Source organism: Betta splendens, chromosome 9 (genome assembly GCF_900634795.4).
Source record: "Betta splendens chromosome 9, fBetSpl5.4, whole genome shotgun sequence".
NCBI lineage: Eukaryota > Metazoa > Chordata > Actinopteri > Anabantiformes > Osphronemidae > Betta > Betta splendens.
The window spans coordinates 25,339,405-25,366,261 of record NC_040889.2 but is presented as its reverse complement, the minus strand read 5'-3'; the positions used below and the strand labels follow the sequence as shown (position 1 = coordinate 25,366,261).

Here is a 26,857-nt window from a genome sequence, read left to right as displayed (position 1 = left end):
TTTGTCCCTCCTCCTGATGTCCTCCCTCCGCCCACCCTGCTTCGAGATCCGGCTGTAGGGGGGGATTCGGGCCCTCCTCCTACGACCTCCCTCCACCCGCCCTGGGCGGAGGGGGGAGGGGCTCGTTGGCGCCGTGGAAGACGCCATAGGGGGGGGGGGTACTGTCATGATTCATGTCATCTGTCACATCCTGTTTTATTTTGTTAACTTCCTGTCACTCTCCAGTTCCCAGTATCCACACCTGTTAACCATCAGTAATCAGTACCTGTATATAGCCTCCACCTCTCACAGACTCCAGTTGCCAGATTGTTAGTTTCCGTACTCTTTTCAGCATCTCATGTTTAGCTACTCGTGTTTTGACCCTGATCGCCTTGACCCTTGCTTCTTGCCTGAACCCTGTGTATCCTGCTACCTGTGAGAGACCCGTGCCTGATAATCTGACCGTGAGTTTGCCTGATCCTTGCCTGTACTTTTGCCGAGCCTGCTTGTGTACCGAACCCTGCCTGGACATTGAATCAGAGATTGCCTGTTCCTTTGTGTACTGCCTCATTGAACGGCTGGTGTATGACCTGGACCGTCTGACCCTGCTTCATCTAATAAACCTGTGTTTAATCACCATCGTGTTTCTGCGCCGTGCATGTGGGTCCGACACCTGCCCAAGTCTGACAGCCACTGCCTTTCTAGTTGTCTGGTCCTGTGCTTTAGGCTGCGGATCTCTGAGTTATACCACAGAGCTAACCTCCTCTGATTCACTTCTTCTTCAGAGGAGCCACTGTGTCTAACATTGTACGTAGAGAAGCTGCAGCATCATCTACAAGACAGTCAACCTATTTATAAGGATTAAGGTGACTGTTCTCCTCTGTGTAGCTACAAGACAATGAGGCAAAAGATGATGGAATCATCTGCTTGAATCTGGCAACAGCGTTGTCAGATAAACATCTGCTATAGTAACATTTCTTTCCAGCTATTGTAGGGTCAATTATGCTAAATTCAAAAGTTAATAAGAAATGGTCAGATAACAGAGGGTTTTGGGGGCGTGGTATTGAACCACGTCTTCAAGCTCCATGGGTTCCTGCTAGACGTGGTGTCTGACCGAGGCACCCAGTTTGTTTCACACTTCTGGCAGGAATTCTGTGCCTTGCTCGGGGCCACTGTGAGCCTCTCGTCTGGCTACCATCCGGAGACCAATGGCCAGACCGGGAGGGTCAACCAACAGTTGGAAACGGGCCTCTGGCTGCTCTCGTTCAGAAACCCCTTCACTTGGGAACAGCAACTGAGATCGGTAGAGTATGCACAACACCCTACCGTGGGCTACCACCGGACTAACACCCTTCTATTGTGCCTACGGGTTCCAGCCACCTCTATTTTCAGATCTGGAACGGGAGATACAGGTTCCCTAAGTCCATGCCTTCTTCCGTCGCTGTAGGCAGACCTGGCGTGGGGCTCGGCAGGCCATGCTACGGGCTCAGGCCAGGTACAAGAGGGCAGCAGACTGCAAGTGATCTCCTGAGTCAGAGTATGCTGTGGGCGATCAGGTGTGGCTGTCCACCAAGGACCTTCTGCTGAGGACAGAGTCGCGTAAGTTGGCAAGATTTGTTGGGCCATTTACCATGTCGAAGATCGTTAATCCTGAGTCTATCTATGTAGTTTCATCCCACATTCCACGTCATCCGTCTTAAGTTGGTCAGCTCCAGTCCACTAGTGGGCCCACTTACAGGGTCAGGGCCTCTCTAGTTTGTCAACGACGGGGCCGGGGCTGGGGCCGCCAGTACCTCGTAGACTGGGAGAGTTATGGTCTGGAGGACCATTCATGGGATCTGGCCAGGGAGATTCTGGACACGGGCCTCATTGTAGAGGTATTAGAATGCCAACCCCCCCCATGATGCAATAATATTGACTAGTATTTGCTGTGGTAGTAGTCTAAAAAGTACAAAGTAGTACTATGAAGGAACAGTGTTCTAATAATTTAAGGAACTCATTTTATAAGAGGTTAAAGTTCAGTCATTAGTTTGAAGGCTGTTACTGTAGAACAATTTAGAAATGGATTATTCCAAAACGATGCAGTAATATGGACTAGTATGGACTGTGGTAGTAGTCTATGAAGTACTGTACTAAGTAGTACTGTGAAGGATTAATGTTCTACTACTTTGAGGAATTCATTTATTCAAAGCAAAGTTTTAGAATAGAGACCAATTGTATTTTTATACATTTCACCAGTGAGTTTTGCAAACATACACAGTAAATTCCATAATTTCTGATATTTTGCAGTTTACAGTATGTTTCTTTAGGACGTTAGCTCTAATATCATCTCCATGCTCATTAGAATGAGTCGCTCGGGTCTTCTCTGCGATCGCAACACTGTTAAGTAGCGCACTTCAAATATAGTGAAAGCTCATTTGACCACGGAAAGGCGAACAGTAACCCATTTGGCCGCAGTGATAGTGATACACCAGATCGTACAAACCCCAAAACTATCATATAAAGTAATGTAGAGGCATTGATCGCCAAGCGGGGAGTGTCATCAGGAATCATATGAGTGGGGAGCATGTCTTGTGTCTTGACCTCCGCAGAACCCCTGAGACTGACTCACCAGACCCCTAGGGATCGATTGGACCCAGGTTAAGAAACACTGCTCTAGAGAAAGCGAGAGAGTCAAGGAGAGACAAGACTGCAACAAACTGCTCAGATTTCTGTCAACAAGTCTATTATCTATCAGAACCTACAACATAATGTGCTGAATACAAGTTGAGCACATGTTAAACACAAAAAAAGAATGAGCATGTAAATGACAGAAGGTTCAGCATTTTCACTTTGGATCCTTAGACAAAGAGGGTAATGATGGCTGAGTTCACCAGCAGGAGGACAACACTGGGTTGATCAACCAGAGCTTCAAAGTCCCAAAAGGAAGTAATATACATAAACATAAACATACTGTTTACATTAAGGAATTTGCCGTGTGATTGTTCCTTATTCCTGTAGTAATGCTGGGTTTGCTGATATTTTTATGCAAAGCATAAAATAATGAAGAAAAGCCGCCAGTGGCCCAGAACGAACTGTCTTAAAGGTTCATTTGTGTTGGCAAAAATATAAAAATCTGGTTTACACATAAATGTGGTCACACGTTCAGAACAGAATAAAATCAATTACTATACAGTAACAAAGAGTATTTCACCTTTAGTCTATGCAGCTGTTTAAGTGCATGAAGACATAGAAATTGTTTTGCCGACATTTACTGGCTTTCAAACAAATCAGTATTGTAATAGTGCAATTTTTTTAAATGATCATTTTCAACAAAGGAGTCCAAATAAAACAACATAACAGTCTTGGCTGTATTTATATACACACTACAGATTACTAATAGATATGTGCTTTATAAAGCAGTGGTTTATGATTTAAAAATCTACAGTCTAATGGCAAAACACACCTGCTAATATGAGCATGTGGTTTAATCGTATGTTTTATTTAATGAGTTTATTAGTCAAATATGCGATTTAAAAATTTGTTTCTTACAGAATTGTACAAATGTGGTAAATAGCTTTTCCAGAGCGTCAGATAAAGCGCATGATGATAGATGAGGACACCAGCAAGAAGACGCCACTGGGACCAGTAACTACAGCACCATTAAATAAGTCTTCCTTACAGCAACTGAAACATACCATCTAAACATGCTGTAATGGAAAAATTTTGCCTTGTGCTATTTCTTATCCAACACAGTCGTCATGTGCTGGTTAGGTGCAATACTGAACTGAACATTCTTACACAAACAACTAATCTCTTGTGCCCTGTCGTACATCAAGTCTAAACATCTGATGTTCCATTTGACTGACTAATAATTTATGATATATGTTTGTCTTTTACACCTGGACTCTGGCTCCATCCTATCTGACTCCCCACCAGACCCAAGGCTGTTAAAGCGAATGCATCTTGTCTTGGAAGCTTGGTGTTCCTTCCTTTGGATAACAAGACATGACGATGCAGAAGTGAGAAAGCAAACATTCTCACTCACAGCGAGATAAGGTGGCACAAACAATTCCATTGGTGCAGAGAGACGTTCCACCAGAGCCAGAGAAAGGGGTTAAAAGGCAGAGACAACTTGAGGATCGTGGGCTCTTTGCATCACACCTTCGTGGTGTGTGCACTGATCTCCCCAGCTGGTTTTTGGTTTGTTGATGTGCACGATCAACATCCATGCTTTTTATTTGCTTTCCCCATTATTTTTATTGTCTTTATTATTTTAATAAATCGCACAAAAGGACAACTCTCTCATCTGCTTCTTTATGGAAAATTTCCACCACAACTGGTAATGATCATTTGTAGCCTTCTGGTTGTACACTGTATTTATTTACACATTACAGATTAGTCATAGCTTTGTGCTTTCTGAAGCAGTGGTTTATTTATTTACACATCTACAGTCTAATGACAACACACCTGCTAAAATGAGCATGAGGTTTACCCCTGATTCTGTTATGTTGGACTAAACTGTCACAGCTGAAAACGACAATTTTAAATAAAAACAGGAAGATGTCCTCATGTCAGACAGTACAAAAAAACAATGATGCTCACACTGAACTGTTATTGTTTAATAGCAATTGATTACAAACAACAAGTGACACATGTCATGTTACAGTAGTTATTTTATTAGATAAATCACATCACATCATTTTGGTTTCCATTCAATTTGGTTTCTTCCATAATTGGAAAAGCTATTAGCTTTTCCAAATCATTAGAGAAAGAGGGTGATGATGGCTGAGGACACCAACAAGAGGATGGCACTGGGACCAGTAGGTATGGCCCCATTACACAAGTCTCCCTCACAGCAAGAGACTGGAGATACACATAAGTTACTGTTCATGCAGGACTTAGTAGTGAGGACACCTATGGGACATGACAGAAAAAATGCCATTAAATTAACCAATATTATAGTATTAATATAATATTTTTGGTACATACCAAGCACAGAGAGAGAGGAACAGCGGTCCGCTCCAGCTAGACAAGTTTCTGTGTTTGTGCAGCTCTTAGGGTCAGCTTTCACACACTGGTAACATTTTAATCCATGAGCTGTACAGGAATTAAAAATATGTGTAACAACATTTTTTACTACTGTAACACCAGACATTCACAAAATGAAGACAAAATGTCTAAACAAAATGAATGTGATGGTCATGTCTATTTCCACATTGAACTGATTCCTACCTGTGCACAGACTCATTACCAGGACGGTCAGGACTCCACAAAGCTGCATCTTAAACTCAGAGAAGCACAGACGTTATGTAGAAATGTGAAACGACAAAGTCTTGGTCCTTTAGTTTATCCTCTTCTCAGAAAGTCTCCGCCCAGATACATCATCATGAATTCACCCAATCATTCTCAGCCTCACAGCTCATGTTAAACTGTGTGTTGTGTGTGTGTGTGTGTAGCATCAGCCTATTATGATGCAGCAGTAAGTTTCACCTCTTAGAAACCACTTCATATCTACGCCAACATCTGACTGGTCTCAACAGGTGGAAACTTACACCGTCTGGTGTTAGTGAGTAGAAATGCTGCAGACGCACTGATTCCTACATAGATGAGAAGAGAAGAGAACGACAGTGATGGTTTGTACTGCTGTGAATGAATATTTGCTGAATTTGAAAAGTAGAAGAAAACATTTGGTTAAAATATACATTTTCAGTCCAACCTACTGAGGCCAGTGAAGGAGTGTGTGTCCTTCATGTTGCACCCTAGAAATAGTTTATATTTTATAAAATCTTTCTGTCAGAGGCTTTATGCTTCGTTGACCGCAAGGACAATGCTGCTTTAACCATTGAAGATCTGACCGTCTCACTCAATAGCATCTATTGGATCCAGGTGAACGGACAGAACCATGCAGTAAATTGGAGGAGGGGTGGAATTTGACCGAAAAGGCAGAAATAAGCTGTAATTTAGTTTTATTTGCAATTCTTTCATAGATAAGTTCTTGAAATCCCATATATTGCTGATTATAATGTAATTATTAATAAGGCTGGCCTCTGTGGGCCCCTCAAAGTTCGTGGGCCCGTCCTACCCCTCGCCCCCATCGGCGCCGCTGCAGCAAAGCAACGACTTTATGGGTTGTGATTATGTAAACATGAAACCAGTTACAATGAGAAGACATTTAACATTTAGTCAGAACAAAAGTGTATGAGTGCATGAAGTAAGAGAGAGACATTATAATAATATATATAATATAATAATATAATAATTCAAATGGTTCCCAACTGGAAATGAGCCAGGTTAATCTTAAGCGTAATGCAAAAATAAACTGGGGTCTTTTTATGGTTTGTTTGTTTATGAGTCTATGAGAAACAATGGTTGCTGGTAAAAGATAATAAGAATGGTTGTGGAGAAAAAGAGAGAGAAAGAGAGAGAGATAAAAAAACAAGTTCAACACAAAATTTAAGTTTTTTTATGGTTTAAGACCATACACACTTAAAACCCAACAAATCCTACAAATCCTATTAATTTTAACCAATTAATAAATAAACAGCAACGGTAGAGAGGAAGAACCCATAATGCAATGATATTGACTAGTATTTGATGTGGTAGTAGTCTATGAAGTACTAAGTAGTACTATGAAGGAATGATATTGTAATAATTTATCGTAAGGAACTCATTTTATAAGAGGTCAAAGTTCAGTCATTAGTTTCAAGGCTGTGTACTGTAGAATAATTTAGAAATGGATTATTCCAAAAGGATGCAGTAATATGGACTGGTATTTGCTGTGGTAGTAGTCTATGAAATACTGTACTAAGTAGTACTGTGAAGGAATAATGTTCTACTACTTTGAGGAATTCATTTATTCAAAGCAAAGTTTTAGAATAGAGACCAATTGTATTTTTATACATTTCACCAGTGAGTTTTGCAAACATACACAGTAAATTCCATAATTTCTGATATTTTGCAGTTTACAGTATGTTTCTTTAGGACATTAGCTCTAATATCATCTCCATGCTCATTAGAATGAGTCGCTCGGGTCTTCTCTGCGATCGCAACACTGTTAAGTAGCGCACTTCAAATATAGTGAAAGCTCATTTGACCACGGAAAAGCGAACAGTGGCCCGTTTGACCGCAGTGATAGTGATACACCGGATCGTACAGACCCCAAAACTATCATATAAAGTAATGTAGAGGCATTGATCGCCAAGCGGGGAGTGTCATCAGGAATCATATGAGTGGGGAGCATGTCTTGTGTCTTGACCTCAGCAGAACCCCTGAGACTGACTCACCAGACCCCTAGGGATCGATTGGAAGAAACACTGCTCTAGAGAAAGCGAGAGAGTCAAGGAGAGACAAGACTACAACAAACTGCTCAGATTTCTGTCAACAAGTCTATTATCTTTTAGAACCTACAACATAATGTGCTGAATACAAGTTGAGCACATGTTAAACAGAAATATGATGAGCATGTAAATGACAGAAGGTTGAGCGTTTTCACTTTGGATCCTTAGACAGAGGGTAATGATGGCTGAGTTCACCAGCAGGAGGACGACACTGGGACCAGTAACTGCTGTAGAGCACCGTTACACAAGTCACTCTCACAGCAGCTGATACCATCTAAACATGCAGCTGATTTGACAGTCTAGTACACATTTCACCCATTCCCTACTAGTGGACTGCAACACACAGCACCTGGGAAGCGGATGTGCTTTGCTCAGGGACTGTTGGGGTCAACAGGTGTGTCTCTGAGCTCTGGTTGATCAACCAGCGCTCCAAAGTCCCAAAAGGAAGTAATATTCATATTGTTTGCATTAACGAATTTGCCGTGTGACTGTTCCTTATTCCTGTAGTGATGCTGGGTTTGCTGATATTTTTTATGCAAAGCATAAAATAATGAAAGAAAAGAACAAACTCTCTTAAAGGTTTATTTGTGGTGGTAAAAATATAAAAATGTCGTTCACACATAAATTAAAAGTGGTCACACGTCCAGAACAGAATAAAATCAGTTACTATAACAAAAAGTATTTCACCTTTAGTCTATGCAGCTGTTTAAGTGCATGAAGACATAGAAATTGTTTTGCCGACATTTACTGGCTTTCAAACAAATCAGTATTGTAATAGTGCAATTTTTTTAAATGATCATTTTCAACAAAGGAGTCCAAATAAAACAACATAACAGTCTTGGCTGTATTCATATACACACTACAGATTACTAATAGATATGTGCTTTATAAAGCAGTGGTTTATGATTTATGATCTGATATTTGTGGTAATTTGTGTGAGCAATGTAGCAATGTAGCGACATCATCTGCAGCCAATGATCGCCAGGCGGGGTGTGTCATCATGAATCATGAGTCGGGAGCATGTCCTGTGTCTTGACCTCCGCAGAACCCGACCTCCAATCGGCCCCTTCTTTAATGAAAGAAAAGCAGCCAGTGGCCCAGAACGAACTCTCTTAAAGGTTCATTTGTGGTGGTAAAAATATAAAAATCTGGTTTACACAAAAATTAAATATGGTCACACGTCCAGAACAGAATAAAATCAGTTGCTATAACAAAGAGTATTTCACCTTTAGTCTATGCAGCTGTTTAAGTGCATGAAGACATAAAAATGTTTTGCCGACTTAAAACATTTACTGACTTCCAAACAAATCAGTATTATAATAGTGCATTTTTTAAATGATTATTTCCAACAAAGAAGTCCAAAACAAAACAGCCTTAGCTGTATTTATTTGCACACTACAGATTACTAATAAATTTGTGCTTTATAAAGCAGTGGTTTATGATTTAAAAATCTACAGTCCAATGACAAAACACACGTGCTAATATTAGCATGTGGTTTAATCGTTGTAATGGGAAAAATTGTGCCTTCGTGCTTTTTCTTCTCCAACACAGTCATCATGTGCTGGTTAAGTGCAGTACAGAGTGCAATAGAACATTTTACACGCTCAATTAATCCAAATCTTTGCTCAACTAATTCATTCTTATCTGCTTGCAATGAAGACTCGCTTTTGCTCAAAACATCCCACAGAGTGATTTTAAAATGATAACAAACAGCTAGGTGACAACTGCTGCATGACTTTGCAGTCTGATGGGTTTAAAATATTTCAATTTGCAACAAATTCAGTAATAAAATCCTCCATGTTTCCAAAAAGATTTGTGTACACTATAGGTTTATCTGGCCAGACTATAGGAAAACAAAAACAGACTATAGAAGAAAAGAACAAAAACAGACTATAGAAGAACATAATAAAACAGACTATTAATGACTATTAAAAGGACGACGACTATCAGAGAAAAGTAATAATAATTACTGTATGTACCAGACTTAAAAAAACTTACTGTTCACTGTCTTGTGCAACATATGACAGCAAGACACTTTAACATTCTGTAACCAGGTGGTATAAACATATTGTTTGCTGGCGAAATCCAATTAATTATTATTTATACAAACCAGTTTGACAAGTCCAGTGGTTACTATTGCGGTGGAACAGCAGAGGGCGCAATGCGGTCTGAGTAGCGGTGATCAGCGAGGTTAGAGGACACGCTGAGAGTAGAAGTAGGAGACGCAGTGAAACGCACTCTGAGAAAATGGCTGGCGACATGAGCGGTGAGGAAAGAATGATCGTTAGCCATCTATGATGTACAGAGCACAAATAATGCTGTGTGTTTACTGAATTTTCTTCCATATATATTGAATATTCTCTATATTGTGTCATTATTGTGTTAGGACTGTGAATGTGTATGGAGTAGCTACGAAGCTCATGTTTGCTGGAGTGTTACATGTGTTCGGTAGGAAACTGCTTAATTCCTATGTTAAGATATTCTTTAATGTGTAATATGTACTTGTTTTATTAAGAACAACACGTTATTCTTGGGAATCTATCTCATGTACAGCCATTGTATAGAGATGTTTAGGGGCAGTGTGATGACTTTTTTTTAATCTGCCCATTTAGGTGCCACTGCCGTATACTATTAGAGTATTGTACTGTTGCATCTTGTTTTCTTGCCTTGAGTTCATTTTTTATTTTACATTTCTATTCGTTGTAAATCATATACTTTAAAAAAGTAAATACCAAACAAATAAATACGGGAAACAAAGACCCCACTAAAATTTTGTATTTGAAGTCCTGTGTGCCTGTATTTATCCCGGCTTCAATTCATTTTTGCTTTCAAACTTATGCCCAGTTCAATTCTTAAAAAGAGATCTCATGTGTAGTTTAGGTATTTGATTGATTTCCATTCCAGACGGAGTGCAGGTTACATCTACAGACATTCTAAATAATCCCTCTTTTGTTGGTGTTAACATCAGCTCAGCTGTGCTCTTATCATTGGCTGCTGAGGGGGGGCTGTAACTGAGCCTGTTTCCCCATGTGATACGACCTCCAGAGACGCATCAGACCTGTCCTGTACAGCACATGTGTCTTCTGGTCCTGATGAGAAATTTGAAGAGTTATGATTTCACACACACACTGACAAACTGACCTCAACTTCCCTCTTTTGGGATGAACACAGGTCTGCGCTTGCTATTTCTTTCACTAACGAACAAAAAGATTTTTGATTTTTATTCTACAGTTCCACACGTCCCTCTGTGAAAACATGATGGAGACAGACGCAGGACGTGGGTCCTTTCATGAACGGATGTCAACGGGGTGGAGACTGGTGAACGACTTCCGATCCCATGTGACGTATTCACCTACTTTGCATGTTTTTTTTTTAATCTGTCTGTTATGTGCAGCAAACACAGACACACTTTTTTGTTTTTATATTTATTTTTCAGAGGACGCTCTGACCCAACACTCAGCCTTACAGGAAGCACTGCTTCCCTGTGGCTCACACACAGACATGATGTAGGTTTGATCAGAGGATGTGAACCAGTGGTCACCTAAATCTGACCACAGACCATGTTAACAACAACAACACCCTCTTAAAGGAAGCCATAGATGGTGTTACTGCAGACACCACTAAGCTACTGAAACATTGGATGCTACAGGCCACAAAGAGCCTGTCTAAATTACAGTTTGTTCAGACTAAGGTTATTTTCCTGATCATTGTAATTACAGCTGATGGCAAATCCATCTCACCCAAAAGAGTTGAAGCAATTTAAAACCTGTCTAAACCGTGCACGTATAAACAGCTGATGTCTTTTCTGCGTCTTTGTTCTTATTGTAGGACCTTCAGTCCTAACTTTAATGTCTTTAAGGACCCACTCAGGGTTCTGATGCAGACGTCTTCATCGTCCACTTCTTGTCTCACATGGACGTCTGAGGCTGAACAACGTTCACTGACCTCAAGCTGCTCCTAATTTGGGTCTCCCTGATCTGACCCTACGCGACCTTTCACTCAAACAGTGGATGAGAAATCAGGTTGTACGACTTCTGTTTTTTTGCCTTGTAGACTATTTTCCTGCTTCAACCAGCTGCTGCTGAACTTCCACGGTGTCTATGAGCAGTGGCTGCGGCAGAGAAAGCCATGCTAGCGTCATATGACATTGTTGGCTACTCTGACGTCACCTTGTTGGTTCCTCTTGCTGTGTCTACCAACAGCTATTGCTGTTTGTAAATGTCCAACTCACACCATCAGTGATGACTTTGCTTCTGCCGGAATGCAGCTGCAGACGCTGCTGCGAAGGTCATTGCCCGATCTGATCCTCGTTCCCTCTCCTCATCCTCGTTTCCTCTCCTCATCCTTGTTTCCTTTCCTCAACTATGTTCCCTCTCCAACTCTCTCTACCCTCTACTTCCTCATCTCTCCCTGTCTTTTAAACACTTTCTACCTCACAGGAACGCAGACTCTGGCAGACGAATGGTTCCACCTGTATCCATGGACTCTGGTTTGGGCCTGAGGGCAAACCCTGCCACCCAAACATTTTTCCCCACAGTTCACATTTCCCAACAGGTTCCCATCCAACCAGAGGACTGGGCGATTGTTAAGGAGTTCAGGAGGAAACACTGGAACTCCAAATGGTGGCGAGGCCCCTTCCAGGTCCTTCTGACGACCCACACGGCTGTGAAGGTCACAGAGAGAGCGACTTGGATCCACTTCATCCACTGCAGGAAGGTCCTGGATCCGACAGACAACCCTCCGTCTACATCCCACAGAAAACCCACCAGAAGTAAGGAGACGTGAGAAGGACGACTCTCGCTGTGGTCACACACACACGCACTGAGGTGAGGCTGCGTTGACCGTTCAGCTAAAGGTGTGAGCCAAGCACCGCCTGAAGCTGCGCCGGTGAATGACACTATCAGACCATACATTTACACACACGCTCCTGAGAAAACACACACACGAGCAGCGATGAGTTGCCGATGCTGGACGACGTGTAGACTCTTCACATCACGGGAGTGACAGTGACTCAGACGACACTCAACAAACCCCAAGCGTCTCTTTGATCAGCTGATCACAACCTGAAGAACTCACAGATTGGAAACAAACTAACTAACAGGACGAAGCAGATTGTTACGAGTAAAGGGTCTGAGTAAAAGGGCTTTAATACCAGAATCGTAGTTTCAGACAGTCCAGGTCATACACTTGTAGGCACGAAGATTGAGGCACAGAGGGAGTAGGCTTAATCACGCCTAGTAAACAGGCAGGGTTCAGTAACAGAATCTACAGAATACGGTACCGCTCAGGATCAGGCGAAAATCAATAGTCGGGAACGTGGAACAGGGTCGAAGACGAGGTAAGCTGAACACTGAATGCTGGATAGCAACGACATGCGTACAAACGATCTGGCGGATAACTGTGGTGATAGGTGGTGGTTAAATACCCAGGGGTGATGATTAAACTAAGACAGGTGTGTGTAATGCAAACCGGAAGTAAGACTAGAACTGACACAGTGAGAACAGAAACCGGGAGTACTACAAAATAAAACAGGAAATGAAAACTGTCACAGGAGGAGGGACCAAATCCCTCCCCACACAAGCACACAAGCAGGGTGGGCGGAGGGAGGACCGGAGGAGGGTCAAAACAGAAACAAAGTCCATATACAACCGAAGCCGTGAGTCCAACTGAGTTCGTCCCCAATGGCCAATGGGACCCAGAAACCCCCTCTTCTGGAGGGTGGTAGCAAGGGAGTCCGCCACGACGGCTGGCGGGGTCCGGGAGGGCGGAGCCGAGTCCAGCCTCCTCCCGACGGAGATGCTCCGGGGATCCCAGGGTTGCGGCGAACGACAACGGCAGAGACCCTGCCATCGGCGTGGCAGGAGGCTGCGTACCCCAGGCGAGCGGACGTGACGACGGCGGAGTCGAGGCGGACGGCGCCGAAGGAGGCAGCACCACCCAAACGGCAGGAGGTACCAAGGGCGAGGCCACTAGTCCGGCGGACGAGGCGAGAACCGACGTGGAACAGCGTCGAAGACAGATGTGGAGCCAGAGCCGGGACCAGAGACGAAGACAGACGTGGAGACGTGGCCGGAACCAGAGACGAAGCCGGAACCAGAGACGAAGCCGGAACCAGAGACAAAGCCGGAACCAGAGACGAGGACATACGTGGACACGTGACCGGAACCAGAGACGAAGCCGGGACCAGAGACGAGGACAGACGTGGAGACGTGGCCGGAACCAGAGACGAAGCTGGGACCAGAGACGAGGACAGACATGGAGACATGGACAGAACCAGAGAAGAAGCCGGGACCAGAGACGAGGACAGACGTGGAGGCGTGGCCGGAGCCGAGCCACCAGGAACCGATGCAGGCGTGGCCAGAGCTAGACCACCAGGAACCGATGCAGGCGTGGCCAGAGCCAGACCACCAGGAACCGATGCAGATGCGGCAGGCGCCGGACCACCAGGAACCGATGCAGATGCGGCAGGCGCCTGACCACCAGGAACCGATGCAGATGCATCAGTAGCTGAGACGAGCGTGGCCGGGACCGGGCCACCAGGAGCTGAGGCAGATGTGATCTGTGCCAGATCACCAGGAACTGATGCAGATGCGGCAGGGACAGGGCCACCAGTAGCTGAGACGAGCGTGGCTGGGACCGAGCCACCAGAAGCTGAGACGAGCGTGGCCGGGACCGGGCCACCAGGAGCTGAGGCAGATGTGATCCGTGCCAGATCACCAGGAACCGATGCAGATGTGATCTGTACCAGATCACCAGGAACCAAGAAGAACGTGACCGGACCACCAGGAGCTGCGTCTGTGGACGTGGCCGGAGCCGACGTGGCTGGAACCGGACCACCGAGAGCTCCAGGGGCAGTCCTTTGGCTAGCGTCCCCAAAGCCCGGAACCTCCTCCTGGAGGTCGGCGGGAACTAAAGCAGGCGTGGCTTCCTCTTGGAGGTCGGCGGGGACCGCAGCAGGAACTGCGACAGGCGCGACCTCCTCCTGGAGGTCGTCGGGAACCGCAGCAGGAACTGCGACAGGCGCGACCTCCTCCTGGAGGTCGTCGGGAACCACAGCAGGATCTGCGACAGGCGCGACCTCCTCCTGGAGGTCGTCGGGAACCACAGCAGGATCTGCGACAGGCGCGACCTCCTCCTGGAGGTCGTCGGGAACCGCAACACATACTGCGACAGGCGCGACCTCCTCCTGGAGGTCGTCAAGAACCGCAGCAGGAACTGCGACAGGTGCGACCTCCGCCTGGAGCTCTGCGGGAGCTGGCGCGACCTTATCCTGGAGGTCGGTGGAAACTGCGGCAGGCGCGACCTCCTCCTGGAGGTTGGCAGGAACTGGAACAGGAACAGTGTCCTCCGTGGAGCCGACACGAACAGGAACTAGAACGACCCCTTCAGGGCCAATGGGACAGGCGCGTGGCCGGAGCCGAGCCACGAGGAACCGATGCAGATGCAGCAGGCGCCGGACCACCAGGAACCAATGCAGATGCGGCAGGGACCGGGCCACCAGGAGCTGAGACGAGCGTGGCCGGGACCGGGCCACCAGGAGCTGAGGCAGATGTGATCTGTGCCAGATCACCAGGAACCGATGCAGATGTGATCCGTGGCAGATCACCAGGTACCGATGCAGATGTGATCTGTACCAGATCACCAGGAACCAAGAAGAACGTGGCCGGACCACCAGGAGCTGCGTCTGTGGACGTGGCCGGAGCCGACGTGGCCGGAACCGGACCACCGAGAGCTCCAGGGGCAGTCCTTTGGCTAGCGTCCCCGAAGCCCGGAACCTCCTCCTGGAGGTCGGCGGGAGCTGGCGCGACCTCCTCCTGGACTGGTCTCAACAGGTGGAAACTTTGTACAGATACTGTCTCCATCTTGTGACCGTCTGGTGTTAGTGAGTAGAAATGCTGCAGATGGACTGATTCCTACATAGATGAAGAGAACGTCAGTGATGGTTTGTGCTGCTTTGAATGAACATATGCTGTATCTGTAAAGTAGCAGGAAACATTTGATCTAAACATGCAGCTGATTTGACAGTCTAGTAGTCTAGGTTGATCAACCAGAGCTTCAAAGTCCCAAAAGGAAGTAATATACATACGCATAAACATACTGTTTGCATTAACAACTTTGCCATGTGACCGTTCCTTATTCCTGTAGTGATGCTGGGTTTGCTTATATTTTTATGCAAAGCATAAAATAATGAAAAAGGCAGCCAGTGGCCCAGAACGAACTGTCTTAAAGGTTCATTTGTGTTGGCAAAAATATAAAAAATCTGGTTTACACATAAATTAAATGTGGTCACACATCCAGAACAAGTAACTAACCCTACTTACACATGTTTGCTAGATCAAGAAATTAGTTCTCAAATTAAAAGTTAAAACGCCACAGAAGAAGGCATTTATATGAAATATAAACACCCAGCTTTTAAGAAATGACTTTTGTGAGTGCCGGACAGACAATTGTACTCCTGGTTGATTCTGGAGCAACGACTTCTGTTCTGAGGTCATCAAAATACACACACACTCATACCACCTAGTGAACATTCAATCTTTACAGTAGGAGTAACAGGTGTTCAAATAGTAGAGAAACTAGCTGTCACTTTTCCATGTGAGTCCCCTGAAGGCATAAAGTTGAAGCATTCTTTTACCTGGTCAGACGTCTGTCCATTAAACATAATGGGGAGTGACCTCATGGGAAAGTTGAATATTTGTTTGATCTCCTCATCCACAGGTCTACAAGTAACCACTGTAGACAAACTACCCACGTTCACAGGAGTTCAGTACTCCCCCAGTAGTGCCTCGTATGCATATCAGTGGCAGCTGCAGGGCCAAGGTTTTTCTGAGTCTGTAATGAATACCGTTTATCAGCTGATATCTTCATCCTACATTTATGCAAGCAGCAGATTTGCATTGTGTCTATTACGCCATGAGTCCTATGGCGCAGATCCTGAGTATGAGAAACCATGGTTTCCAACGAGAACCTGGCTTTCAGCACATTGTATTGGAACAAATATAAAGCTGTTCTGAGTGTTATTCTTTCCCCTGAACAGGAACGTCTCCAAAATGACAACAATCCCATATGTGCCACTCTGTAAACACGAGAAAGACACATGGGGAGACTAATCCACACTTATGACAATGTGTGAGTACAAAACTAATAAGTGGGAAGCCACATTAGAACCTACGGTGTTGAACAGTTCGAAGCATCACATTTATTGTAAACCTTTTCAGTCAGTTTGTCATCAGCGCACTGTGCATTTGTTAGATGACGTCATCACCGCGCTTGCAGCTCTTTTTCTTTCCACAGGTGCACTGCAGCAACATCCTCCAACAAGTGCCTTCTGCTCTATGGGCAGCAGATAAGTATGATATTGGGTTATAGCAGATTGTGAACCAGTGATCATCACACCAAAACCTGACTATCGCTGATGCAAACCACAGTTTCCACTAAAATCAGAGGCAATTGAAGGCATCACTTCTGTTTTTAACTCTCTTCTCGCCGCAGGTGTCATTGTCTCCTGAACTCACCCGCTCGTACGCCGCTTTTTTCGGTAAAGAAAATTCGGGATAAGGGACAGCCAACCGAATGGGGGTTCTTCCAAGACCTTCAGGAAGTAAATGCTGCAGTGCAACCGCGAGCACCAAACGTCCCAAATCCATACACAATTTTGTCGCAATTTCCACCTACAGTACAGCTAAGTTTTTCTCTGTTGTAGATCTGGCAAATGCATTTTTCAGCGTTCCAGTTCTTCCAGACAGCCAGTTCTGGTTCGCTTTTAATGCCAGTTTAATGGCAAACCTTACACGTTCACCAGACTGTGAATCACATGAATAACATGGCTCTGACGCAAAGTTTGGATGACTTAGTGTTGTCACCACAGTCTGCACTGTTGCAGTACGTTGATGACCTGATGATCTGCAGTGACACGCAACATGCATGTGTACAAGACACCATTAAACTTCTGCTCCACCTTTATTTAAAGGGCCATAAGGCCAGCCTGTCCAAACTGCAGTTTGTTAAAACACAGGTGTGTTTTCTTGGGCATGACATATCAGCCAAAGCAAAAACCATCTCACCTTTAGTCTCTGCAGCTGTTTAAGTGCATGAAGACATAAAAATGTTTTGCCATCTTAAAACATTTACTAGCTTTCAAACAAATCAATATTGTAATAGTGCATTTTTTAATGATCATTTCCAACAAAGGAGTCCAAATAAAAGAAAATAACAGTCATAGCTGTATTTATTTACACACTACAGATTACTAATAAATTTGTGCTTTATAAAGCAGTGGTTTATGATTTAAACATCTACAGTCTAATGACAAATATGCTTTTTTAAAAAAGTGTTTTTTCCAGAATTGTACAAATGTGATAAATAGCTTTTCCAGAGCGTCAGATAAAGCGCATGATGATGGATGAGGACACCAGCAAGAGGACGCCACTGGGACCAGTAACTACGGAACCATTACACAAGTTTTCCTTACAGCAACTGGGACCAGTAGGTATGGTGGTGGGACCAGTAGGTTTGGTGGTGGGACCAGTAGGTTTGGTGGTGGGACCAGTAGCTATGGTGGTGGGATCAGTAGGTATGGCCCCATTACACAAGTCTCCCTCACAGCAGGAGATTGGAGATACACATGCGCTACTGATCATGCAGGTCTTAGTGAGGACACCTATGGAACATGACAGAAAAAAGGGCTTTAAAATAAACAATATTACAGTATTAATATAATATTTTTGGTACATACCAAGCACAGAGACGGAGGAACAGCGGTCAAATCCAAATATACAAGTGATTGTGTCTGTGCAGCTCTTAGGGTCAGTGGTCGCACATGAGTAACAACTTAATCCATGAGCTGTACAGGAATTAAAATGTGTGTAACAACATTTTTTACTAACACCAGACATTCACAAAATGAAGACAAAATGTCTAAACAAGATTAATGTGATGGTCATGTTTATTTCAACATTGAACTGATTCCTACCTGTGCACAGACTCATAAATAGGATCATCAGGACTCCACGAAGCTGCATCTTAAACCCAGAGAAAAACAGACGTTATGTAGAAATGTGACATGACAAAGTCTTGGTCCTTTAGTTTATACCCTTCTCAGGAAGTCTCCACCCAAATACATCATTATGAATTCACCCAATCATTCTCAGCCTCACAGCTCACTCATGTTAAACTGTGTGTTGTGCGTGTGTAGCATCAGCCCATTATGACACAGCACTAAGTTTCACCTCTCAGAAACCAGTTCATATCTACGCCAACATCTGACTGGTCTCAACAGGTGGAAACTTTGTACAGATACTGTCTCTTGTGACTCTCTGGTGTTAGTGAGTAGAAAAGCTGCAACGTCAGTAATGGTTTGTGCTGCTTTGAATGAACATATGCTGTATCTGAAAAGTAGCAGGAAACATTTAGTTAAAATATACATTTTCAGTCCAACCTACTGAGGTCTGTGAAGGAGTGTGTGTCTTTTATGTTGCAACCTAGAAATAGTTTATATTTCATAAAATCTTTCTGTCAGAGGATTTATTCTTCGTTGACCGCAAGGACGTTGCGGCTTTAATCATTGAAGATCTGACCGTCTCACTCAATAGCATCTACTGGATCCAGGTGAACGGACAGAACCATGCAGCAAATAGGAGGAGGGGTGAAATTTGACCGGAGAGGCAGAATTAAGATATATTTTAGTTTTATATGCAATTCCTTCATAGATAAGTTCTTGAAATATCATATATTGCGGATAATAATGGAATTATTAATAAAGCTGTGTGTATAAATAAAGCTCTGTGGGCCCTTCAAAGTTCGTGGGCCCTTAGAATCGTCCTAACCCCCCACCCAATGGCGCCGCTGGTACTGTGTATTAACCATGAAAGGAATGAAAGCACTTCATTGTGTCCTTTATAAAACCACCAGATGTCTTTAACACAAAGTGCTGATAATTTAATGTTATTACTAAAAGGTCTGTGATACATTTTTAAACATAAAAGTCAAACATTCACTGTATTTCCACAATATCTTTATTTTACCATTTTTTTTATACAAAATGTAACCGTCACATGCAGCAAACCAACAACTTTATCGGTTGTGATTAGATAAAAACCATGAAACCAGTCACAACAACAAGACATGTAACCTTCAGTCAGAACAAAAGCAAATGAGTGCATGAAGGAAGAGAGAGACATTAATTTGTTCACATTTTAGACCCAAAAGATTTAAAGGTATGAAAAGAGAAAGTAAAGAATAATTCAAATGGTTCCCAACTGGAAATGAGCCAGGTTGATCTTCAGCGTAATGCAAACATAAACTGTGGTCTGTTTATGGTTTATTTGTTCAAAAGTCTGAGGAGTATTGGTTGCTGATAAAAGATAATAAGAATAGTTGTAGAGAAAAAGAGAGAGACATAGAGAACATTTAAACAAGTTAAACACAAAATTTAATTTTTTTTCTTGGTTTAAGATAATACACACAACAAATCCTACATTAAGAAAGCTTTTAACTGTAACCAATTAATAAATGAACAGCAACAGTAGAGAGGAAGAACCTTTTTTATAGCGGTAGAAACCTCCAGACAACAAGCAGCAACAACACAGGCAGGACGGTTGCTCCAGCAACTGACCACTGGAGACACAGTTCTGAGACTGAAGATACTGCACCTGCCTGAGGACAGAGACAGAGAGGGAGAGTCACAGCTACAGTAAAAAGAACGAGGAACATGTTTGATAGCATGACATTGTATGAAGACAGAGCCCCAGCAGTGTAAGTCTACTGCAGATGAAATGTGTTTCACAGTGACCTGAACTCTGGCTGCACTATATTGAATTAACTGGAGGCTTCATTAGAGTTAATCAGATTCTATGAGTACAGACCTATAGTCAAACCCAGAGGGAACACATGATGTCAGGATGTTTTTTATTGCAAGATAGAAAAAATCCTGCGACAGGTCATTTTGTTAAATGGCCTTTTAATATCCTTTTTACATCGTAATGTGAATAATATGTAATAAACAAGGAAAAGTATAAAAGCAGCCAGTGGCCCAGGCTGAACTTCCTTATGCACTGTTTGCATAAACAAACCTGTAAAGATGTTAATTTGTGTAAATGAACATGCAAAGACATGTAAAAAGGACCCTCCGGCTTCGTCCTTTTATTACTTTATTTGTTCCTTTCATTCTCCTTTCACACTAAGACCTGTATTAAACCACCAGATATCAGCAAGCTGCAGACGTCACACAGCTGCTTTAGTAACCTGTAAAAGCAAAAAATGTTGGGAACTGATGAATTAATAAGAGTCAAACAAAGTTGTCTTTCTGTTGCTTTATTCTTGCAAGAAGAGAAGTACACAGTTGCCCCATGAGAGTGTAGTTCTGAAATCTCTCTCTCTGTGCCTCCATTAATATCTCCATTGTTGCTAAGGAGTCAAAATGTAACAACTCAGTAAAAAGTGTAACATACAATACAAAGAACAGAGTGTTCATAGATTTCATCATTTTATGCTAAATGCAATGTTTCATAACACATCGAACAAATAAATCTACTCATTGGATTATACAGTATATATAATTTCTATCACTTCAATAGAAAATACTTTCACATACTGTACATGAAATTTCCATTACATTCACTCCCCTTTGATTATTATTAATCAACACATAGAGTGAACACCGAAACATCAGCAAAGCCAAATTCACAAAGATTTTCAGCAGCTATCATCATACTGTAAATTGTTCACTGAAAAGGGCAAGAGCTGTTTTTGTAGAAGTGAAAGCACCTCTGGTGATAAAGCTCAGCAAAAGAATAGAACACAGTTGTTGTTTATGAGAGAGTATAGGTATCACTATTTACACAAAGTAGTCTTTTTCGGTGTCAGAGTCATCACTAGTCCTTGTCCAGAGTGTCAATGCAATAGCCAACCAGTTTGTATGGAGTTCACTCGAGCAACTGGTGCGGGTGTCACAGGGAGTTCTGTTATCACCGTTAGGTTTCCCTCCCCTGCGTCACCAGAGACACTATTGCACTGTACAAACGTGTAGTGATGAGTTCCCTCGTAGTCCCTCGTACTGCAGGTGATCCAAAGTCACTCATGTATGTGTTTTCTCAGGAACGTGTAGTATGTGCTAGACCAAGAGTGTATCTCCCACTCCCACTGTTCTGGTCAACGCTGCCTCTTGTACACGAGTGTTAGTGTTGATCCGAGCCGTCGTCCTGGCAGACAGCTGGTGGGATGTCATCTACCGGTTCTGGAACCTTTACTGCAGTGGCTCGCATGGATCCACGTCGTCCTCTCTGCCACCTTCACAGCCGTATGTGTGGTCAGCAGCACCTGGAGGGGTCCAACCCACTTCCGAGCCTTCCCCACCACACGTCGTCCTGCAACGTTGCTCCACACGTTGTTGAAAATTAGAGTGCAGAGAGAGAATCATGCGCTGTGCAAACTGCATAGCCCACACAGGGCGGTTAGGGTTATTCAAAGGTGTCTCCTAAAGGTCAGGTCTCGGTGTGATCACCTGCTGGAGAGAAGCAACACAAGCGTGGGGTTCACCGTCTTCAGGAGTGGGCAGCAAAGTAGCTGGATTCAGAATAGTGCATGGTTTAACTGTGTTGGTATCGTAACCAGCGAGCAGCTGATAGATGAGATGTTTCTTGTTCAAGCAAGATTAAAGAGACAAAATGAGGAACCATCAGCACAAGATCAGGATATTCTACGATGTCTCTAGAGGCCAGAACACACTTTTGCCACAGGGTCAAGTTTAGCAGAAAAGTAAGCGACTGGTCGTAGTTTTCCACCATGTTTTTGTAGCAGTACAGATACCATGCACCTGTCTCTTTCATCCACAACCTGAACAAATGGTTGAGTTGGAGCAGTCTGCAAAGTGAGCTTTAAATCTACAAAGGCAGCCTCTGCCTCAGGAGTCCAGTGAATGTTGTTGAGATTTGCCATGAAAGAGGGCACTCAAAGGTGCTTTGAGGACTGTCAGGTTTAGGTTTCTGTTTCCAGTTTTATTTTGAAATGTTGTCATGTTCTAGTTCCTGTTATATATCTATGTCTACGCCTTCCCACAGTTTCCCGTATCTGACCGTGTATGACCTGAACTGCTTGTGACAACGATTACTGGAATAAACCTCATTTTTTCACCACCTACCTCGTGTCCTGGCACTATGCATTTGGGTCCGCTCTCTGCCGTTTCCTGACAAGGAAAGCATAATGGGAATAAAGTTTTGACAATAAGAACACAGTCCCAAGAAAGACATAATTTGTCGCTTTGTGGGCGGCCTTGGGATGCTCTGAATAGCTTCAACTCTTTAAGCAGCTAAATGTTTCAACAAAACCACTGTGTCTTTTTCACACTGATCTTTTTTGGGACTGCAGACAATGATATCATCCACCTACTGCAACAAAGCGCTTCCCGCAGAATGTGAAAGGTGTTCAAGACCCCGTCTGAGTGCCTCATTGAAGATGGTGGGTGACTCCACATACCCCCGACACAGCCTGGTCCATGTCCACGTACGGCCTTTGAACTGAAACTCAACCAGAATTGACTATCTGGATGAACAGGAACACTGAAGAAGGCGTTTGCCAAGTCGACAACTGAAAACCAACCGGGTACCCCCTGTTTTTACAGAACTGTAGCATTCACTGCTTGTAGATCCTGTACAAATCTCCATTCAGAGGGTTGATCTTTGTCTTTAACTTTTTCACAGGAAAGATGTGTGTGCAGCAGGGACTGGAGTCACATGATATGATAACGTCTGCTTTAGTTAGTGAGTTAAAAACTGGGGTTATGCCGTCTATAACTTTCTGTCTGTCGGATATTGTTTTGCACACGGCCTACATGTGGTCTTGGGTGTAACTACAACTGGTCCACTGTTACGGATGAGGCCTACATCATATTTGTGTTTGGCCCACAACATGTGTGGCACTTCTGCTAAAGCAGGAATTGATTATAACTCAGTGTAAGTGAGCAGTGTTTGTCAAGATGTGTGATTCTCAGATTGAGGAAATGGAACCACCACACGAGTTGTGTGTACAGTAATGGTGAAATATTGTCTATATACTCTACCAGTGGGTGAGTACAAAACCGTTTCCCCAGGTGTGCCTTGCCAATCAGTCATGCGCCTGCATCTTGACACAAATCGTCCCAAGTCTTTCCAGTCTGCAGATCTACTTTTAGTGAGAGAAATGTATGGCACAGAAGAAAACAAGTCATATAGTTTGTCTAAACGTGGTGGAAGAGTGACGGACAGTGCACAGTCATGCTTTGTCCAGTTCAGACGTCCTGTGGTCAATTTATCTGACAGCGTAATTGTCCACTGTTGTTGATTTGGTTATCTGGGCCCTGTGATACGTGGATGGTGCAGTGTAATTCTCCTGGATCCATGTAGTCTGTTCCTCCTGGATTCACTAACGCATGCGTTAGAGACTGTTGCAACCTACACTCATACGCATACAGTAAATCACTCACCCCACAGTGCACAAATACCTCCTTCTGAATTTGTATTTGCATTTGTGGTGACCTTCAATCCTACTGGGAACGAGATCAGAGAAATGCCCATTCTTATCATCAAATCTCTCCCTAACAAATTTATCGGGCACAAACCAGAAAGCATGAAAGCATGTTTGAACGCGGTTCCATCTGGTCTGAGCCATGTCAAAGGTTTGGTCAAGTATTCTTTTACTGTTACACCTGAAGCCCCAACACTGTACACATAATTCCCACTAATTTGGCATAGTTCTAAAACTTAAAGTCATCACTACAGAGCTCTGACAATGTTATGTCCGGGAACTGCATGTGTGGCTCATTCAGACGCACATAGTTGTGCCTTGTGGTTTCTGCAGTCTTTCTAAACTTGACAAACATTGCCAAATCATTTATGAATCTAAGCATAGCAAGAGTTCTTCATTGCCGTTGGCTGTGACGTCATCAGTGAGTGTGTGTGTGAGTGTCAGGGAACGCTCGGGTGAGGACCCAAATGCACAGCGTACACAGATTGACGGTGATCAAAAGGGTGGTTTATTCCAGGTTTAGGCAGAGACAGCGTCAGGGACAGGCAAGGTTCATACACGATCGATCAGCAAAACCAGGATACATGGAAACACGGCCGGACAGGAACAATGAACTGGGGGAACAACGATGACACACGAAACAACGATCTGGCGGGGAACTGAGGGCACAGGTGGTGGTTAAATACAACGTGACTCGATTACTGATGACGTGCAGGTGTGAATAATGACCGGGTGAAACAAGAACAGCTGTGACGTGACATAAACCGGAAGTGAAGCTAGAACACAAAACAGAGACCGGGAGATTACCAAAATAAAACAGGAACTACTGTACTAAAACGGGACACAACAAGAAACAAAACCCCAGATCGTGACAGTGAGTGAGCGTGTCTTCATTGCGGTGTGTGTGTGTGTGTGTCAGTGCATTCACCTCCCTCCTCAGGGTCATCTACACTGGCACTGGGACCCAACCGGCCACTCACCCGTCACTTTGCCCCGGCAGAATCATTCTGTGGACAGTCAGCTGGTCTGACCTTCAACTGACCTTCAACTTCAACAGTACGGACACGGTCACGCAGCGGACTGGCAATTTCGAGACCAGTGTCCCTCTTTATCGCATTTAAAGCCCGCTGTTGCTGATTGTTGATGTCCTCTTCCTCCTCTGCTGTAACCCCTTCCATGTCTCTGCTGTATCTCCCTTGCCTTTACCGTCAGGCTGAAGTGTAGGCCAGCCCCGTATGTGTCTGTGATGGGACCTGTTTCTTGCAGTCCTTCTGTGGTTAATTCAGGAAGGGGAGCAGAGTGATCTTAAGGACGTTCTGGTTGAGGTTGCAGATGCGTTTGTAGTTGCGGTCGTGACTGTGGTTAGGGTTGTGGTTGTAACTGTTGCGGTTGTGGTTGTAGTTGTGGTTGTACAGTAGTTGTGGTTGTAGTTACGATTGCGATTGTGGGGCAAACGGGCAAGAATCCAGGTCTGGGTCCAGCTTCAGTGCAGTGACCTGCGGATAAAGAGTAGAAGCACTGTAACAGTATGGTGGTGGCTTTTTTACGGGTGCAGAGTTGTTGTCTGTTCCACCACCAATTTTAGTCATCTCTTTTTGTAACGGTTTTCTTTCCCTATTTTCAGTTTCATTTTTCCATTGTTACCAGCATTTCCTATGTTTTCCCACATTCTCTAAATCCTTTGTTTTTACCGTCTTTCTGTTAGGATCCTGATTTTTTTTTTTTTCTTGACAAAATTTATTTAACTATTGACAAAAGCAAATGTCCACGCGAGTACGTCCACGACGCCGCGTCGCCAGGATAACTGAAGCACAAGTTACTGTAGGAGGGGGTGTGGTTATTGGGTTTGCCGGAGTAGAACGAAGCGGTATGAAGCAGTGGAGGAGGTTATGGCGAAGGAGGGTCAAACAAAAGACCGGTCACCTCCGGGGACGTGAACTTGGCTCGGCCCCCTCACCCGGGGAGCCGCTTGGACGTGAACGTGGCTAAGGAGAGGGAGTGAGCATGGTCCAGAGCTGAGGCGTGGCACTGTGAGGGAGAAGGTGTGGTCCAGGGTGAAAAAAAACAACAAACAACAGGGTGGCTGACAGAGCCTGTCCAGGATCCTGACACTTTCCCTTTCTCATTGTGTGTTCGCATTTTGTCAGTTTATCACCCAAATGATCAATTTGCTTTTTTTTAAATAAACCACCTTCTGGAAACCCATATTGTTTTGTCCACACAGAAAGACAACTGATGATGTCGTCTCCATACGTTCCCCTCATGATATCAACAATGGGGCCCTTCGGCTCCGAGCCGGGTTTAAATTTACTGCTCCCCATGGAACAGCACCACGCGTGGTTGTACGGTCACAGACGTCTCTGTGAGAGTTCGATGCCCAATTACAGTGTCCACTGACTAACACTCACACCAGTACCCTATAATAGTGTTCACTGCCTATCAGCTGTGTCAGTGTCATATCATAGTGTACAGTACATATCCAGTGCCCAATTATAGTGTTCACTTTCCCACAGACATATGAGGAGCAAAAATGTTAACAACTCACCAAATTCCCCTATAGTGAAGTTTTGAGTTCGCAGGATCCGTCAGATGGAGATCAGAGGTGAAGCCTTTGGCCCCCGTCTCAGTTTGTTTTTGTAGAGGAGGATGAGGCTGAGCTCAGGGCGACGTCCACCAGCGGATCCCACTTCTGACACCAGATTATAGAGGCAAAAAAGGTTGGGAACAGATGAATTAATACAGTAAGAGTCAATCAAAGTTGTCTTTCTGTTGGTTTATTCTTGAAAGAATAGAAGTACACAGGAAAAGGTGCAGTTGCCCTGCGAGTGTAGTTCTGAAATCTCTTTCTCTGTGCCTCCATTAATATCTCCATTGTTGCAAAGGAGTCAAAATGTAACAACTCAGTGAAAGGTGTAACATAAAAAGAACAGAGTGTTCATAGATTTGATCATTTTATGCTAAATGCATTATTATTATGTTTCATAACACATCAAACAAATAACACTACTCATTTGATATATATAAAGAAGTTCTATCACAATTGAAAATACTTTCACATACAT

At 43.9% G+C, this 26,857-nt stretch overlaps 3 protein-coding genes across 9 annotated transcripts; 1 reads left to right on the top strand and 2 right to left on the bottom strand.

Annotated features, from left to right (window-relative positions):
• Positions 1-4,619: 4,619 nt before the first annotated feature.
• LOC114862902 (lymphocyte antigen 6G-like) lies at positions 4,620-5,402 on the bottom strand. The gene is made up of 3 exons (XM_029163663.3): positions 5,194-5,402; positions 4,951-5,058; positions 4,620-4,875 (listed from the first exon to the last, which is right to left on the bottom strand). The coding sequence occupies exons 1-3, from the start codon at positions 5,240-5,242 to the stop codon at positions 4,724-4,726; spliced, it is 309 nt and encodes a 102-aa protein (XP_029019496.1). The 5' UTR covers positions 5,243-5,402; the 3' UTR covers positions 4,620-4,723.
• Positions 5,403-9,338: 3,936 nt separating this feature from the next.
• On the top strand, positions 9,339-13,796 carry LOC129604625 (uncharacterized). 7 transcript variants are annotated; one of them, XM_055511923.1, is made up of 3 exons: positions 9,339-9,564; positions 9,685-9,746; positions 11,853-13,796. In XM_055511923.1, exon 3 carries the CDS (start codon positions 12,980-12,982, stop codon positions 13,772-13,774), a length of 795 nt encoding a protein of 264 aa, XP_055367898.1. In that variant the 5' UTR covers positions 9,339-9,564; positions 9,685-9,746; positions 11,853-12,979; the 3' UTR covers positions 13,775-13,796. The 7 variants fall into 7 exon arrangements, with proteins under 7 accessions (XP_055367898.1, XP_055367896.1, XP_055367893.1 ...); XM_055511921.1 differs by having other exon boundaries at positions 11,738-13,796; XM_055511918.1 differs by having other exon boundaries at positions 10,530-13,796.
• A 3,869-nt stretch (positions 13,797-17,665) lies between these two features.
• LOC114862901 (lymphocyte antigen 6G-like) lies at positions 17,666-18,502 on the bottom strand. The gene is made up of 3 exons (XM_029163662.3): positions 18,271-18,502; positions 18,034-18,141; positions 17,666-17,958 (listed from the first exon to the last, which is right to left on the bottom strand). Exons 1-3 carry the CDS (start codon positions 18,317-18,319, stop codon positions 17,678-17,680), a joined length of 438 nt encoding a protein of 145 aa, XP_029019495.1. The 5' UTR covers positions 18,320-18,502; the 3' UTR covers positions 17,666-17,677.
• Between the last annotated feature and the right edge of the window lie 8,355 nt (positions 18,503-26,857).